This window comes from Onychostruthus taczanowskii, unplaced genomic scaffold (genome assembly GCF_017590055.1).
Source record: "Onychostruthus taczanowskii isolate IOZ18803 unplaced genomic scaffold, ASM1759005v1 scaffold14, whole genome shotgun sequence".
Lineage (NCBI taxonomy): Eukaryota > Metazoa > Chordata > Aves > Passeriformes > Passeridae > Onychostruthus > Onychostruthus taczanowskii.
The window spans coordinates 5,626,767-5,643,108 of NW_024498573.1; the positions used below are offsets into that span (position 1 = coordinate 5,626,767).

Consider the following 16,342-nt stretch of genomic DNA (forward strand, 5'->3'; position numbering starts at 1 on the left):
CCCGTGCCCACCCGGTGCAGAGCTCTCCTCGCCCGGCTCACGGCTGCAGAGCCGGCGTCCGGCTCGTTCCAGCACCCCGGCCGCTCCGGGCCCCCCAGCATCCCCGCCTGCCGGGAATCGGCATCGGAGCCCCCCAGCACCCCTGCATCCCGGCTCGGGGGGTCGGCACCCACCCGCACACCAACCCCCGCGGGGCCGGGCTCCAGCGCCGCTCGCCCGCCGCGGCGCCCCCGGTACCGCGGGCTCCGTGCGGGGGCGCGGCGGCGGCCGGGGCGTGCGGGCACCGCCGGCTTTAGGGACAGCTCCCCCGACCGCCGCCATGAGCGGCCCCTCCAGCCCGAGCTCCGCTCCGCCCGGGGAGAGCTCTTCCGGGCAGCCCCTCGGGCTGGACCTGCTGCGCTGCCCCTGCTGCCGCCTGCTCCTCTGGGAGCCGGTGACCGCGTCCTGCGGTCACTCCTTCTGCAAGCCGTGCCTCGGCGGGGCCGCGCCGTCCCGCTGCCCGCTGTGCCAGGAGCGGCTGGAGCTGCTGGGCATCGGGGCGGCGAGGTGCAGCGTGGTGCTGTGCGGGATCCTGGAGCGATGCGTGCCGCGGCAGAGGCGGCTGGCCGGGCTGGCGGAGCGCGTCCGGGACCGCCTCGCCCGCGGGGACGCGCGGGAGGCGCTGAGGATGGCGCAGAGAGGGGTCGAGCTGGGTAAGGACCACCGGGCTTAGGGGCTGGGAGTGCGGATGGTGGGCTGCGGGGTGCGAGGGGCCAGCCCAGAAGGCCGAGAGACGGGGATGCACGGGCTGGGCTGTTGCAGCAGCGAGTACCGCTGTGGGTGACAATGTAGGTCACCGTGTCCCTGCGGCTCAGTGCGCTCCGAGCCTGCACGGTCCAGAGCTGGAAGACGTGGGAAGCTGGAAGTGTTGTAAGGCAGGGCTGGTGGGGATGGGGATGGGAAGGGGGAATGCTGGGCATTTCTTCCACGTCCCTGGATGTCCCGAGGTGCTGGGAGCGGTGGGCTGCCCGACAAACCGCGCTGCTCGTGCCCTGCCCGGGGCGCTCCCCTGTGTCCCATCGGCCACGTGCTTCTGGAGAGGGAAGAGCAGCAGACACTCACATTTTGCAGCCCGGCAGTATTTCAGGGTCAGAGAAAGAACTCTGCCCAGGGGGTGACCATTATGTAAAGTGGCTGGGACTTGTCCAGTCGAGGATGGACACGACCTCTCCCCCGGAGCCTGGCGAGGACACAGCCTTGGCACAGCTCCTGTGCCAGCCCCATCGTGCGGGTCAGCGCCCGGCTCCTTCTGCTGCCCCTTCTGCTGCCGGCTCTGGCCAGACATCAGCCTGCAGGGCCAGGATCGGGCCCGGGGCGGGGGGGGGGGGGGGGGGTTTGATCTGCTTTAATGTGTGGCTGTAAGTGGATTTCTTGGAAAGTAAATAAAAGGGGTTATACAATGCGTCTAGAGCAGGGGGTTGGGGCGACGGAGGCAAAATTTCCTTTCTCCGCTGCGTTTCTATGACAGCACTGAGCTCTCCTCCCGCAGCGGAGGCTCTTATTCATCGCCTTCTGCGAGACAAGTGCCAGAGGTTCAGGGTAAGCCTGGAAATGAAGGGCTGAGCGGACCGGTCGGTCCTGGCGTTGGCAGCAGAAAACAGGTCCTTTTATGCAACCTCCAGAGGCATCCGTGTCTCCCTGCACACCCTCCTCCAGAGCAAAGGCACATGCATACTCCTCTCGTACTCATTTGCCAGGCTTTTGCCGGGTTGGGGTGTACAATTACACTGCTCTTTAAAAATCCTTTGCCAGCGTAAAGAGGAAACGTTGCAAACGCTGTCCTCACTCTTCCCTGCACGTTCTGTTCCCCGAAAGACAGGAAAGTTTGGCTGAGGGCAGCAAGGAAATTACAGTCACAGCCTGAGCTCCAGTGAACCTTTGCTTGCTGGGGCTGCCAGGCTCAGCCACGTGGGTGGTGCTTTCAGGATGTGTTTTCCAGCTCCTGCAGCCAGCTTTCAGCTGCACACTTTTTTACTGGCTGCCTTTCACTTTGAAACAGAGCCACTGATAAATGTTTGACCCATGGGGATGTTTTATTTGTGGTTCAGTGTGGTGTGATAGGTCAGTTTGCAGTGCCCTGCTCAGCCCAGCCTGTAGAGCTGCTTGCTTTGCTTGGGTGGAAATAAACTGTCAACTTTTTATCTTCATTCTTTCTGAGTGAACATCAGCAAAATGCAGTGTAATGTGTAGCACAGGAGGCCCTCTGACATGCCTGGAGCGTGGAGGCTGACGAGTCTCTGAGGCTGCCAGCTGGCTGGTGGCCCTGGTGTGTAATGATATCATAGATCAAAAATAGCTGCAGCAGCAGAGAAATGCAGAATTCATTGCCCTGTTTTACACATCTGGGGTGTTTTTTTGTTTTTTTTTTTTGCCAAATCAGTTGCTTTATTGCTGGGCTGTGCAAATGTTTGAATGGGTTTGCCCACATGGAAAATAACCCTCTAGACTTTGTACCTGTTTGTTCATCCCTACCTGTTGTTAGGGGCTGGGATATTTCATCTCTGGATGGGTGCTTGCGGGATGGGGTACTGGGCAGCAAGTTCCCATGTTTCCTCACTCGAGCCCTAAGGTCTTGGCTAATATTATAAAGGAAAACAATCTTCCAGGGACCATGCTCTGCTGCACAGCCCAGCATGGCCAGTGCAGCTTTTGGTGCAGGAGTGGCTGTGGCTGGCTCTGCTGATCTCAGGGTTGGGGTGACACAGGCAGGGAGCAAAGTCTCTCTGTGCTCCGTGCTGGGCATGGGGACAAGGAGGCAATAGCCATGGCAGAGTTTGCTCCTCTGTGATAAGAAGTGGTGGGTGCCTGGGCAGGGTGACAGGGAAATGGGCAGATGCTTGCTGCACCCAGCAGTCATGGAGCTGCCAGTCCTGACCTGCAGTTTGCTGGCAGAGCTGCATCAGCACCATGTTTGAACTGGGCCAGGAGGAAATGCTGCCGGGTTTGGAAGTGCAGGAGAGACATCACCAACAGTGATGTTTCCTGATGGTTGCTGATCAGCTGCCAGCCAGGCCCAGGGACCCAGCTTGCCCCTGAGAGAGCTCCTGGCCCTTCAGCAAAGTGGTGCTACCTACACCACATTTGCCAGTGCAGCAGCAGTGCCTGCAGATGGTGCCTAATTTGTGATACAAGGTTGGCCTCAGTGCCAGCATCCTGCAGGGTCACCACAAGTTACCTGTGCTGGACCTGCCACCATCCCACAGGGAGCTGGGAGCCACTCTCCTGCATGACACTGGAGGCCTCCCCAGATGCACCAGGACTCAACAAGTCCCCAGCTCCAACCCTCAGCAGCTTTGAGCTGATGCTCAGAGCTGGGGGGATGCAGGGCTGGATGCACAGAGCTGTTACCTGAGCTGGAACACCAGCACTGCCCTGGATGTAGGTCACCTCCATGAGCTGTGATATAACGGGGTGGGTCTGGGCATCTCTGCATTTCAAAACCCACAAACATTACCACACCTGGTTGCTCCATGAGTGTGGGCTCTTGGGGTGTTGCTTTCTCACTGTCCCCAGCATCCCCAACCCAATTCTGCCACTGGCTGTGCTGATAGGAAGGAAAGTCTTTATGTGGTTTTCTGAGGCATGAAAGAAGAGGATCTCACTGCCAGTTTTTTAGGAAAAGGCAGGAGCATGTAATGCTTGGTGTCATGACTAGCAATGTCTGTGGGACCTGTGCCCCTCCAGCACCCTAATGTCCCATCAGTGACATCTTGCTGATGGAAGGAATTGGATGGAAGGAATGGGATTCTCAGTTTTCTTCCTCATTTTTGGGAAATCTCAGCCTTTTCTCATACTTGGAAACCCCAGGTCATGTGGTGCAGTCAGATTCTTACACCCCTTTGGCTGCTCATCTGCCCCAAGAGAGCAGTGACAGCCACGTGGGTCTGGGAATTCAGGTATGCAGCACTGCAGTTGTGTTTGGTAACATGCTAGTGTCACACTGCTGGGTGAGTCACATCACAGAGCCTGCTGTGGCCACAGCCCTGTACGTGTATGGTAAGGCTTTTTTGCTGTATCCCAAAAAGATGGATGAAAGCCCAGATCCCAGCATGGCTGAGCCCTGAGGCAGTGGTGGGGCCTCTTGGCTGAGGGTGTTTTAGGGAAGATGGGGGAAAAAAACAACGGGAAGAGCCTCAAGCAATTTAAAACTGGGTATTTAGGGGAAATAACTTCCTTGCAGAGGCTTACAAAGCCAGTGTCTCCTGAAGAAGAGCACTGCAGGCTGTGCTCTTTGTGAGGCAGTGGCACAGGGACTGTCCCACTGTGGTGGCCTCTCCCCGGGCTGATCCAGCCCCCTGCCCCACCAGGGCTCATGTCACACGTTCTCTTTGCAGCCCTGGACTGCAGCTCCCTGCGGCTGTGCCGGGCAGAGGCCCTGGAGGCGCTGGGGCAGTATCCAGAGGCACTGGAGGACCTGGATGCTGCGTGCAGGGCTGAGCCGGGGCAGCACGAGGTGAGTGAAGGCCACATCGACCGGAGCCACATCTCACTGCACAGGAGCAGCTTCTCCCTCTCCTCAGTTCTCCACTGGGTACATCCTGCTCAGAAATGCACTTTGCAGACCCTTTGGGTTGCTAATCAAGGTGGCAGGTGCTGTGTTGCTCTCACAGGACAGGTCTGGCACCATGTCCATCCTTTACTCCTCCAACTCTCCCTAGGCTTGGCTTTTGCAGCTGCTGCACTTTGGAGAGTCCTGGGGGTTTTTAGGCAGATCTAATCAGGGGAGAAGTGACATGTCCAGGTGCTTTGGGATGGGAGCAGGCAGGAGGCAAAGGGACGGGAGCAGGCATTCCCTTGGGGCTGGCATAGGAGCTGAAGGGGCACATGCTCAGCTGGTCAGTGTCTCATAGTCACCACATATATTTTCTGCTCTGCAGGCCTTCTTCAGGAAAGGGAAGGTGCTCCTGGAGATGGGGCAGAGAGCTGAAGCCCTGCTGGCATGGGAACACTGCCTGATGCTCAGTCCCCATTTCCAGCTGGCTCGGAGAGAGATGGAGAAGGTGTGTGGGCTCTGCCATGTCCCTCTGCTCTCACATCACACAGGGAGATGTCCTTGTCCTCTGAAGGACTCCACAGAGTGCTCAGCCAGCACAGACACCTCCTGCAGTGAGCAGAAGGGTGCTTTGGGGAAAAAAAGGGAGCCTGGCAGCCCTCCCACCTCCTTGCTTTTTCTTCCTAGCATCTCTCAACCCTTGCTTTGTCCTTGCAGATCATCATGGAAGGTGATGCTCCTCAGCCATGCATGGCTGCACACCTGGGTGGTGCTCACCTGAGCTCATCTGGCTCCCAGGCTGATGGAGGGAGCCCAGTGCTCCCATCTTCCACACAAGCTCAGGTATGAGCCTGCAATATCTGAGTCTGCAAGGAGACTTCATATCCATCTGGGACATCCCAGGTGCCCAGTGATGGGAAGGGAAGGTTGTGCAGGACATGTAGCCATATCCTGGTTGTGTGCTGGGATGAGAATCTGCAGCTGGTGGAGGGTGGGAGAGCAGGTGTCAACAGGGCTAATGCTGTGGGAACTCAGGAAACTGAGGAGACTTTCTCTCTCTATTCATCTCGCTACATACAGGGAAAAAAAAAAAGAAAACAAAAAGTGAGTTTCAATTTTTGTTTCATCTAAAAGACACACTTGAGAATTGTTCAGACCATTAGCAGCTGTTAAGGAAGCTTTTATGTTCCTCTTTGCCTTCTATAAACAAATTTAGCAGGCTTGGAGAGAGGAGGGAGTTCAGAAAATGGGCTCAGATGCACCCAAATAGCAGTTGGTATGTCTGGACAGAGTGAACCATGTTTTAACCATGTGATGGGCAGCAGTGTCTGAAGGCCACTCTCCTGCTGTCCTGCAGATGCAAGCTGTTAAGTACAGCAACACACCAGGAAACCTCCCGGTGCTATCGGGCTTGGTGGGACAGATGGGGCTGTGCATTCAGAGGGAGAAGAGGGTTTGGGCTCAATTTCATCTTGCTGTGCCTAGGATCAGGAGGGAGAGCTGGCAGGTGGCCAAGGGCATGCTGGCTGTGAGCACAGCCAGGACAGAGCCACCCATTCCCAGCCAGGACGACAGCAGGAACTGGAGATGTCGGCAGAGAGTCGTGGCCGGTGCTTGTTGGGTGAGTGTCATCAGAGGTACCACAGTGTTGTGTCATGCAAAATACTTGTTTGAAATCCAGTTTGGCACTGAAAATGTGGTGTTTGCACTGTGTCCAGCTCAACAAACAAATATCCCAGGGGCACATGATGGGGCAGCTCTGGCTGGGACAGTCACTGCTTCTCTGTGGGGAGGATCCACCTGATCTTCCTGTGTGAGCAGGTGAACTTACACCAAACCTTTGGCTCCAGCTCGGTGACAAGTTCTTGCTAAAGCCGGCCATCACTTGTTCCCTGTGTGGAGTCAGGGAGAGGCTTTCTTTGTGTTTAGATGGGTTTTGGTTCAGACTAAATTCCTGTGTGGGGGACAGGACATGCCATGAGCTAGGGAAGCATCACCTCCATCAGCATTAACTTGCCATCAGTATCCAGCCAGGTGGCTGCCACATACCTGGGTTTGCATAAAGCAGTGATAGCTCATGGCAGGTCTCCAGAGAGTTTCATCCTGGAGCTTTTTGGGCCACTTTGCTGCCCAGTGCCTCAGTTTCCCTGCCTGCAAAAGGAGGAGATACTACCTTCCCCTACCAAGTACCATGAGACCCACTGACACACCAGCTGTGGATGAACACAGATGGGTTAATAGATGGGTTTATGTTGCATTTCCTAGTGGTTTTGTTTTTCTTTGACACTTTCAAAACACTTTGTTGGGCAGTTATGCCTCAGAATGAGGTCAGAAAGCAAACTTTAATTTCCTGCATTGAAATGGGGAATTGTCTTCTCTTTTACCTCTAGATAACAAGGAGGAAACAGCAGCAGCAAAGTGCACCCAGCCATGCCTTGGAGAGTCACTGAGCATATCTGACTTGGAGTGCTCCCTCTGCATACGGTGAGTTCTCCTCAGGAGAACTTTTAGGATGAAGAGTTGGCACCTGCTGTGTTTTCTTTACTGGTGTGCATCTTTCTTCACATCTTAATGGCAAGCTCAGTACAGAGAGCTGCTGAGATGCAGGTTTTGGTACAGATAAGAGGGGAAGGCAGGGCTGGGACACCCTGCCAGGCTGCTGGAGCTCACATCACCCTGTCTCAGGGTACAGCATCACTGGGGCTGTATCCCTTGGGACAGAGATGTGCAGGTGGGGATGTTCAGTGGGGTCAAAGTCCAAACAGTGGTTGCCTTTTGTACCTGCAGGCTGGGACAGGAAGGTGTTGCCCAGGGAAATTCCCTCCATGATGGGGATATTGCAGACCTAGAGGGGAGCATTTTGGAGCTCTTTGCCTGGTGCAGGTGGAAAAGGGAACGGGACAGAGCCTGTGTTTGTCTGCTGGGTCAGGGCAGGGGAGGGATTGGTGTTGCACTGCCACAGGGCATGCTGAAACCAGGCTGTTTTTCCTGGTGTGTCCCAGGACATGGAGCAGTTGTGCAAGTGGCTGCTGGCAGAGAGCTGGGTGGGTGTTGCACTGCCAGACATGCAAGTTGGTCAAGGTCCTGCATGGCAGCTTTTTCCAGGTCTGTGCATGGGGGAGAGAGATTTGAGCCTGCATCTGATCTGAATTATGTGAATTTGAAAGAAGAAAACAGTGTTTAGGAGGAGTCAGGGCTTTCCTGATACCTTAATTTAATTTCTGATTGTGGAGCTACCTGTGAGCAACCTGAGCACTTGCTGCTGGCTCTGCTCCTGGAGCAGGGGAGAAGGAAGGACTTTCCTGTCACTGCCCTTTGGATTACACAGCACTGTGGGTGTCTGGGGAACCACAGACCTGGCAGGACCAAGGGGTGCCATGTGTGTACTGACTGGGTTTACTGGGACTCCCTGGGGACCCTGCAGAGACAGGGAGCAGAGCTCAGGCCTGGCACAGTTCTCATCTTACATTATTGTGCAAGCCCAGCAGTCTGAGCCCAGACTTTCTAATTAAAGGGCTAATTAAAGTCCCTATCTGTGCTCCTTTCTCTTTGTGGCTCTCTGCAATCCATTGACTGATCACTCTTTGCAGGATGTTCTTCGAGCCGGTGACGACGCCCTGTGGTCACACCTTCTGCAAGGAGTGCCTGGAACGCTGCCTGGACCACCGGCCCAACTGCCCCCTCTGCAAACACAGCTTGAGAGAGGTGAGGGCACGAGTCCCATGGGATGGAGCCCAAGGAGAGCTGGGAACCAGCTCCAGCTGCTGGCTGTGTGCCCAGGGCTGGGCTGGGAAGGTGCAGTGTTCTTACATTAGCAGCTCCCTGGCACGGCGGTGTCAGCTCCACTCACGAGGGAATGACCTGACAGTTGATAATTAAGACCAAGAGATTCATTTCCACAAGATGCCACAGTGATTTAGTGAGATTGTAAACAGAAGAGGAGAGAGAGAGAGAGAGAAGAAAATGCTAATGACTTTAAAAAATGGAAATGGATGGAGAACCTGCTAGCCTGGAGATTTGATTTAATCTTTAATGAAAAGGGATTCGGATGAGACCATCAGGGAAATTAGGTTGTCATACAAGGGCTGCATCACTGTCAGAGACAGGACACTGTGTTGGACGGGCCCTGGCTCTGAGCTGTGTCTGGAGGTCTCAGTGGAGCTGACATCCCATCCTGCTCAACGGCTCCACATCCCATGATAGGTTTTATCCTTGACTTTCTCTGGTCTAAAATTATCTTCAGTTCCAATAAAAGTGAGCGTGATTCAGAGTCCGTCAGGGCCTCAGGGCTTCCTCGCTGCTCTTCTCCAACCTTTTTTGGGTCTAATTCCTTTCAGTACCTGAAGGCTGGGAGGTACAGCCCCACGGTGCTGCTGCAGGACATCATGCTGGCCACCTTCCCCACACAGCTGGCTGAGCGCCGGGAGCTGCACCGGGCAGAGATGGCAGAGCTCTCCAAGTAAGAAGGGACTGCTCCTGTCTGCGTGGGTGGGTGCACATGGGGACTGGAAGGGGCTCTCTGAGGGATGTCCGCACCCCATACCATTGCTGTGGCTTGGTTCTGCTCAAGTGATGTCTGTCCCACCTCCAGGACCACATAGCAGACATGCCCCATGAGGCACCTGGGGGTGAGGGACAATCTTGGCAAGGAGCTGTTCTGTGGGCAGAATCTGTCCTTGGTCTCTTGGTGAGCCAAGTGGAAGCTGTAGTGTTGCTCTGTGCTGGAGCATCACTTCTTGTGCTTAAGGACACACCTGGTTTGGGAGAGCAGCTGATGCAGGGATGGGATTTGCTTGGGGAGGTGTCACAGTGGTTTCTCCTTCTGTCCCTCAGCCTGACCAAGAACATCCCCATCTTTGTGTGCACGATGTCCTTCCCTGGCATCCCCTGCCCTCTGCACGTCTTTGAGCCTCGGTACCGCCTGATGATCCGGCGGTGCCAGGAGAGCGGCACCAGGAGGTTCGGCATGTGCATATACGAGAACGGGAAAAGGTGAGCTCCTGGCAAGCTTCCCCCTCCTCCAGCTGGTTTGCCTCTCTCTGCTCCAGCCCCAAATGTCTAAAATACTCAGTAGTTCTGAAAGATTTCCTATCAGTGCCATCTCGCAGATGAAATCAGCAGGGAGGTGTGTGTTCCCCCAGTGCAGAGTGAAATGGGATCAGGGAATGAGGTCAGCACTGGAGCTGGACAGAGACAGTGGTAGCTGTCAAATACAATTCAATACAATTCTTGGAACAGCTTCTGACTCAGGATGTCTCTGAGCTCCATGGTTCTTTGGCTGTGACCTCCAGCTCCTCTTAGTGAGCACTGGGAGGCGACTTGATTGAATCTCTGAATTTGCCCCTGCCCTGACACCTTGTTCCCGGGCCTTTTCCTGCTTTGGAGACGATACCTTTAGGAGAAGCAGCTCTCTTGCCACCCATTAGCCCAGCTCAGCCCCTGTTTTCTGTGCCTGTGTCCCTGCAGCTTTGCTGACTACGGCTGCATGCTGGAGATCCGTCAGGTGGAGCTGCTGGCCGACGGCAGGTCCTTGGTGGACACCATCGGCCGGCAGCGGTTCCGCGTGCTGAGCCGCGGGCACAGGGACGGCTACCACACCGCTGACATCGAGTACCTGGAGGACAAGAAGGTGAGGGCAGGGCTGGGCAAAATCCTGGGCTGCAGTGGGACAGATCCCCCCCACAGACACCTGTGTCCCTCTTGCCTCCGTTCAGGTGTCCGGGGAGGAGCTGCAGGAGCTGCAGTGCCTGCACGAGAGCACCTATCGCCTGGCCCAGCGGTTCTGTGAGCACGGGGACCTCACCTCCAGACACATTCTGATGCAGCATGGACCACTGCCAGAGAAGGAAGAGGACATCCAGGTAATGCCCAGAGGGAAGGGATGCACCAAACAGAGTACCAAGAGAGCCTCTGAAGCAGTGCTGTTCCTGCAGTAACCACCCTGCTTCCCTACTCAGCTTCCCCCCAGGATGAACAAAAAAAGTCCAGTTTTTCACCCCTGTTACAGCATCTCTCATCCAGACAGTTGGTAGGGCTTGTTTTGTAAAACTGCTTGATGTTTCTTTATGGTTTTAAACTGTTCTTGGAAACACTGAGTTTTAAAATCTTTCCCAGAGTCTTTTCCTAAATAAGAACTGAGAAACTGAACTGCGTGTGTTTGAAAACACTTTGGGAAAAAGAAACCAAACAAATTGGCAAAGAAGCAAACGCTGCAGCTTGTTGAGTCTGCAGTCTCCTTTCTCACTGTGATCCTTTGAGACAGCCATAGCTGGCCAGAGGTAAGGAGCTAAGAGGACAGGATCCAATTTGCTTATTACACTGCTCTGACAAATTCAGATTCTGTAGGAGAAAAAAAATCCCACAGTTTAATTTTCACTCCTTTAAGAAAGCGTTTCCTCTCTGGATCATTACAAATATACTCTTGCTGGCTTGTCCCAGGCTAAGGCTGTCCTGGCCAGCAGTCACATTAATGCTCAGGAATTACAAAACAATTCACCCTCCTTCAGCTCAGTCGAGCTTTTCCCTCTTAGTTTGGCTCAGGTTATAGAAAAACCACTTTACAAAAGCAGTGCCCAACAGCTGTGCCTGCCTGGCCTGCTCCTCACCTCTTCAAGTGACGGCCAGTGTCCCAAAAACATCGGTCATGCAGGATTTGGTCTGTGTTTGCAAAAAGCACCGGCTTAAACAAGGAAATGCACAAGATATTTCATTGTCTCTTTAGTGTAGGCTTTTTACCAGCTACATCTGCATCTGGATGCAGATGAGCCGGGAGGCTCCCCGGGGAATGCTTGCCTGGAAATTGAATTAGTTTGTCCAGCAGTTTTGAGCTTGGACAACAGAAGGGCTGTTCAGATGAGCACCTTGGCCAAAGCTGGCGTTGCTGTCCTGACAAGAGCAACTCTTTGCCATCAGCGACGCTGCCTGAGGGCCACCCCTGCATCCACCTCGCAGCTCCTGACCTGGGGGTCTCTCCCTCTCTCCTCTCCAGGCTTCAGCAGACGGCCCGACGTGGTGCTGGTGGCTCATCTCCATCCTGCCCCTCGACCCGTCCTACCAGCTGAGCCTCTTCTCCTGCACGTCGCTGCGCGCCCGCCTGTCGCAGCTGCAGCGCATCCTCACGGCGCTGCTGCAGCAGCCGCCGCCCCGCCACCTCCTGCCTGAGCGCAGCCCCCGGGGCCGCGTCTGACCCTCCCTCAGACTCACCCTCGGCTTTCTCTGCGTGTTCCTCCACGGTTTGCTGGTGGTTTGAGCCCCCCACTGCCATCCCCCAAAAACGTGACCTCAGCGATGGGCTGGGTGCTCTGCCCAGCTCATCGCAGGCAGCGACACTGTGCCGTCCGTGCCACCTCTGGGAGCTGCTTGGTGCCACTGCTGCTGTGCTGTGCCACCAGAGGGGATACTGGACTGCAGAGCTGGCTTGTGTCTCCAAAGCCAAAATCAATTGCTTGAGTGGCTTCTGCACTGAGGAGGAATCTCCTTAGGGAGAGGACTGAGTGCAGGGATTGCCTCAGTTTTGGTTCTTCCACTTTGAAGGACACCGTAGGGGTTTTGGTAGATGATCCTGATTCACACAGGAAATTTAGAGGCTGGGGAGAGGTGGCACTGGGTAAGCAGAGAAGTTCCAAAGACTTCCTTTGGAGGATGCTGACAGCTCTGCCACTGCTTACAGCTTTGACTTAGTTTGTGTTTGAACAAGAAGAAAGGTTAAATTAAACAATCTGAAACTCATGGTCTTGCTCCCAACCACCTCCATGGCCACAGGGTGAGGAGATGGTTCTCTTTGAATGTTCTCAGGTCCAGACACCCCCTTCCCACAGCTCTGCTCGGTGCTGTGCTGTTTGCTGGCCAGACCCTTCCCCGGGACACTGCCAGCCATTCCCCTCACTGCCAGGCTGTGGGAGGGGGGATTCTGTCAGCTTTGGTGCTTTTCCCCCTACCCAAAGGCTGCTGTTCCCGACCCTGCCTGGGTTCAGGTTACAGGGTTGGACCTGGGGGCTGGGAGGAGCTGATAGCACAAGGGAGTTAAGTCTGGAAGTTTTGTTTTGAGACTTTCTGTTCCTTGACTAATGCCATTTCCCCCTGTTCTGTGTTTGTTGTGAACTTTCTGCTTCCTCAGGAGAAAGTCAGGATCTCAGCTGAGGCTGGACCCTTGCACTCGGGACTCAGAATAGTTCAGGATCCCCCAAAAGAGGATAGCAAAGTCAAAGGGATCCAAATCTCTGGAGAGGCAGGGAGGGGGTAGGATCAGTGACACATGAGCCACACGTCAGGGGAGTGAGTGCTTGGCCGCTGCTTGTCTCTAGACACAGGGGAAAGACTCTCTGGACAGACCAGGCCTCCAGGGAAATCCTGAAGATTTGGGATTTTTGTCTTTCATCCATAATTTCAGTGGCCTTGGGGTCAACTGTAGGAGTGACATCCACCGAAGATTGCTTCTGGAATTTTATCCCTGCATTTCTCAAAGGCACCACACCCCTTCAGAGAGCTGTTGGATGTGTGTGGGAGAGACAATCAGGGATCAAGATCCTTACTGCAGGTGTTTCTGGGCTGAGCCTGGGTGGGACACTGGGCATAGCTCCAGAGAGGCCCCTGCTCAGGGCCACCACCTCTCCCTGTCCTTCTGTCTCCAGGAGTGAGAAGTCCCTGTCCCTCCTCTCCATCCAAGTGCCTCCCTGGAGTGACAGGAGCTGAGGGCTGGCTCCCCAGGGGCCTCTGTGGGCACAGGGCAGCTGAGGACAGCTCAGAGCTGGATCTGCTCCTCTACCTTTGAGCCACGGTGCTGGCCCAGGAGCACCACGACTCCCCAGGAGCCATTTCCCTGGGATGTCAGACTGGCAAGGGCTGGTAGGTGATGAAGGGATGCTTTGCAGTCCCAGGGCAGGTGGCAGGATGACACTGAAGTTCAGGAAGTGCCTTTCTTTTCCCCAGGGTCAATGTGGGCTCACCCTGTGACATCCCCAGCCCAAGCCACTCACCTACCCCTGAGCTTCTGTTTCCCCGGGGTTGAGAGGTCCCTGTGAGTCCCTCCAGCAAGGGGTTGGCATGGGGGGGATGCAGGAGATCCCCTGTCACACTGGGGAGGAGCCAGGGCCCAGAGCCACCTCTGCCTGGCTGCTTTGGGAAGGGATCCGTGCAAATTGCTCCAGTTTGCTTGGAGCACCTTTGTGGTTTTTATTACTGTCTTTGCTCTTGGAGTTACATTTTCTTTCAGGTCATTGAAATAAAGACCTTTGATGTTGTTGTTGTTTTGTTGCTGGTGTTTAACGGTTAGCTGCTCATTAATAAAAGTGCTTGGGCATCCCCAGGGAGGTTTGGGAACACGTGGAGAGGTGACACCCTGGCCTTCAGACAGCAAGGTCAGCCCAGTGACCACTGTCCAGCAAGGGCAGATGGCAACAAGGGGAAAAAAAAGGTGGTTTTGCTCACAGAATGTGTGTGAAACAAGACAGGAGGAATGAGCTCCTGCCTGTCATTGCAGCTAAAGGCTGTGGGGAAGGATGGGGTGGGAGATGAGTCCAGTAGAGATGCTGGGCAGTGTGGGATGACCCTGGAGGCCATGTCCCCAAATGCTGTGGCTAGCATCTGTCCCTGTCCTGCCTTTGCAGCCATGGGCAGAGGGCTGTGAGCTGGGAGTGGGTTGGCTTCTGGCAGCTGGCACTGGGGATGAGAGGTGGTCCAGGGAGATGTGCATGGGGTCTGAAATGAGAGGGTGGTCCTGGGTGGAAGGTGATGTCCTGCTGGGACAGCTCTCACCTGTCTCTTGCTCCCATCTTGTCTCTTCCCTCTGCTTCCCAAAGGTGCCATCCAGAGCAAGGACAAGAAGGGAACTGCCCAGCTGTGCTGTGCACATTTTTTGGGAATGTGGAACAGCTGCAGCAGAGAGGGAGAGGGCTCAAGTGGGCTGAGGTGGCTGACAACCCCAAACAGATCCCACACCTCAGAGCAGAGTCCCTGCTATGCCATTAATAACTGCCTCCATGAGGAACTACACTTGAATTCCTCCCCAGCAATGCTCCAGGGAAGCAGCTGTGCCCTGCTGAAGCCCAGCTGTGGGCTGTGCCTGGTGCCAGCCCTTTTGGTGGCTCTGGCAGCCCAGGCCTTGTGCCTGACGTGTGGCTGGTGTGTGCCCGGGAGCCTGGAGCTGACAAGGATCCCTCTGCCGTGTTGCCCTGCTCCCACTAGATGTCAGGAAGAGGCTGAGTGCGGGCAAGGAGGAAGGCACAGCAGAAGGGATGTGCAGCATTGGCTGTTGTCAGAACCTTGGCTTTTCTCTCCCTCAGCCCCAAAATCAGCCCTACTCCCAGCCCTGGCCCCAGCCGGGCTGCCCTGAGCCCTCCATCAGCCCAGGAGAGCTGGGCTCTGTGCGGGTCACTTTGAGCCCACCTGCAGCTCCCCAAGCATGCAAGGGCTGTGCTGCAGGCTCCTCTCCCCACTCCAGCCAGTTTGCTGTCTCGGGGCTGGTGCAGGGCACTGGGGCATTTGGGGGTGTCCTGCTCCCCATCATCAGTGCCCAGGTGGAAAAGGAGCTGGGGGCACTGGTCAGCAGCCCACTGACCATGAGCCAGCAGAGTGCCCTGGTGGCCAGGAAGGCCCCTGGCTCCTGGCCTGTGTCAGGAATGGTGTGGAGCAGGAGCAGAGAGGGCATTCTGCTCCTGTGCTCAGCACGGGTGAGGGCACACCTGGAGTGCTGTGCCCAGCTCTGGCCCCTCACTTTGGGAGGGACCTTGGGATGCTGGAGCACATCCAGAGGAGACCACGAGGCTGGAGAGGGGCTGGGAACACAAACCCTGTGAGGAACCACTGAGGGAGCTGGGGGTGCTCAGCCTGGAGAAAAGGAGACTCAGGGGTGCCCTCCTCACTCTGCACAGCTCTGAAAGGTGCCTGTGCTCAGCTGGGGCTGGGCTCTTTCTCCAGGCAGCACTGACACAACCAGAGCACACAGTCTGAAGCTGTGTCAAGGGAAATATAGGCTGGATATCAGGAAAAAGTGTTTTACAGAAAGAGTGATAAATACTGGAATGGCCTGCCCGGGGAGGTGGTGGAGTCACCATCCCTGGATGTGTTAAAAAAAAAGACTGAACGTGGCACTGGGTGCTATGGTTTAATTGATGTGTAAACCAGTGCTAGCACTGGTCCCACTTCCATCCCCCCAAAATGTGACCTCCCCAAGAGCACCATTTCCTCCCTTCCTGTTCAACACCTTCAAATCAAGACATGGGTGACAACTTCCTTCACCTAACAGCCTAGGCAAGCAATTAGATAAAGAGGTAAATAATTAATACAGCAGGTGTCAGACTGTGCCTCATCTTTCTTTAACAAATGGTGCATTTCCAAACTAATTAGACCAGCCGGTACTTGAGAGAACGGAAAATCAACACAAGATTGTTCGAGCTAAGATTTTCTTCTCTAGCAATGCTATGTTCATGCTGGAAGAGGAACACAGTACATGTTACAGTTAATGAAGGTGGGAAGAAAAAGGAAAAAACCAGCACCTAATTTTTTCCACTCTTTAGCAATACCAGTTGGTGCAATGAAAGACGGGTTGTATTGTTCCTGCTTTTTCAGAAGAAAAAAAAAAAGCAAAGGAAAGCAATGAAGACAGATGTGCCATCTCTTTCAAGAAACTCACCCACGGGATGTATTCAAAGCTGGAAAATGACAAGTGATGAAAAAAAAGTGACTCAAAGTCACTGCTGAAGCAGTTGGAGTGGAATGGGACCCGCCTATTCACCTGGAGAAACACTGAATATCATTATTTAGAAGGGACCCATGAGGAACATCGAGTCCAGCTCCTGGCCCTGCATAGGGCAG

The 16,342-nt window shown here is 54.9% G+C and overlaps 1 protein-coding gene across 1 annotated transcript; it reads left to right on the plus strand.

The window, feature by feature from the left end:
* Window positions 1-246: 246 nt before the first annotated feature.
* On the plus strand, window positions 247-13,770 carry LOC121332451 (LON peptidase N-terminal domain and RING finger protein 1-like). Its single transcript, XM_041397907.1, has 12 exons — window positions 247-692; window positions 4,374-4,492; window positions 4,917-5,039; window positions 5,249-5,374; window positions 6,017-6,152; window positions 6,922-7,015; window positions 8,122-8,236; window positions 8,869-8,990; window positions 9,365-9,523; window positions 9,998-10,160; window positions 10,246-10,392; window positions 11,520-13,770. The coding sequence occupies exons 1-12, from the start codon at window positions 320-322 to the stop codon at window positions 11,715-11,717; spliced, it is 1,875 nt and encodes a 624-aa protein (XP_041253841.1). The 5' UTR covers window positions 247-319; the 3' UTR covers window positions 11,718-13,770.
* The last annotated feature ends 2,572 nt before the right edge of the window (window positions 13,771-16,342 follow it).

Coding starts and splice junctions, on each gene's coding strand:
- LOC121332451 (XM_041397907.1), top strand. CDS start 320: ATGAGCGGCCCCTCCAGCCCGAGCTCCGCTCCGCCCGGGGAGAGCTCT. Junction 5,375..6,016: donor CATCTTCCACACAAGCTCAG/GTATGAGCCTGC, acceptor TGCTGTGCCTAG/GATCAGGAGGGAGAGCTGGC. Junction 9,524..9,997: donor ATATACGAGAACGGGAAAAG/GTGAGCTCCTGG, acceptor GTGTCCCTGCAG/CTTTGCTGACTACGGCTGCA.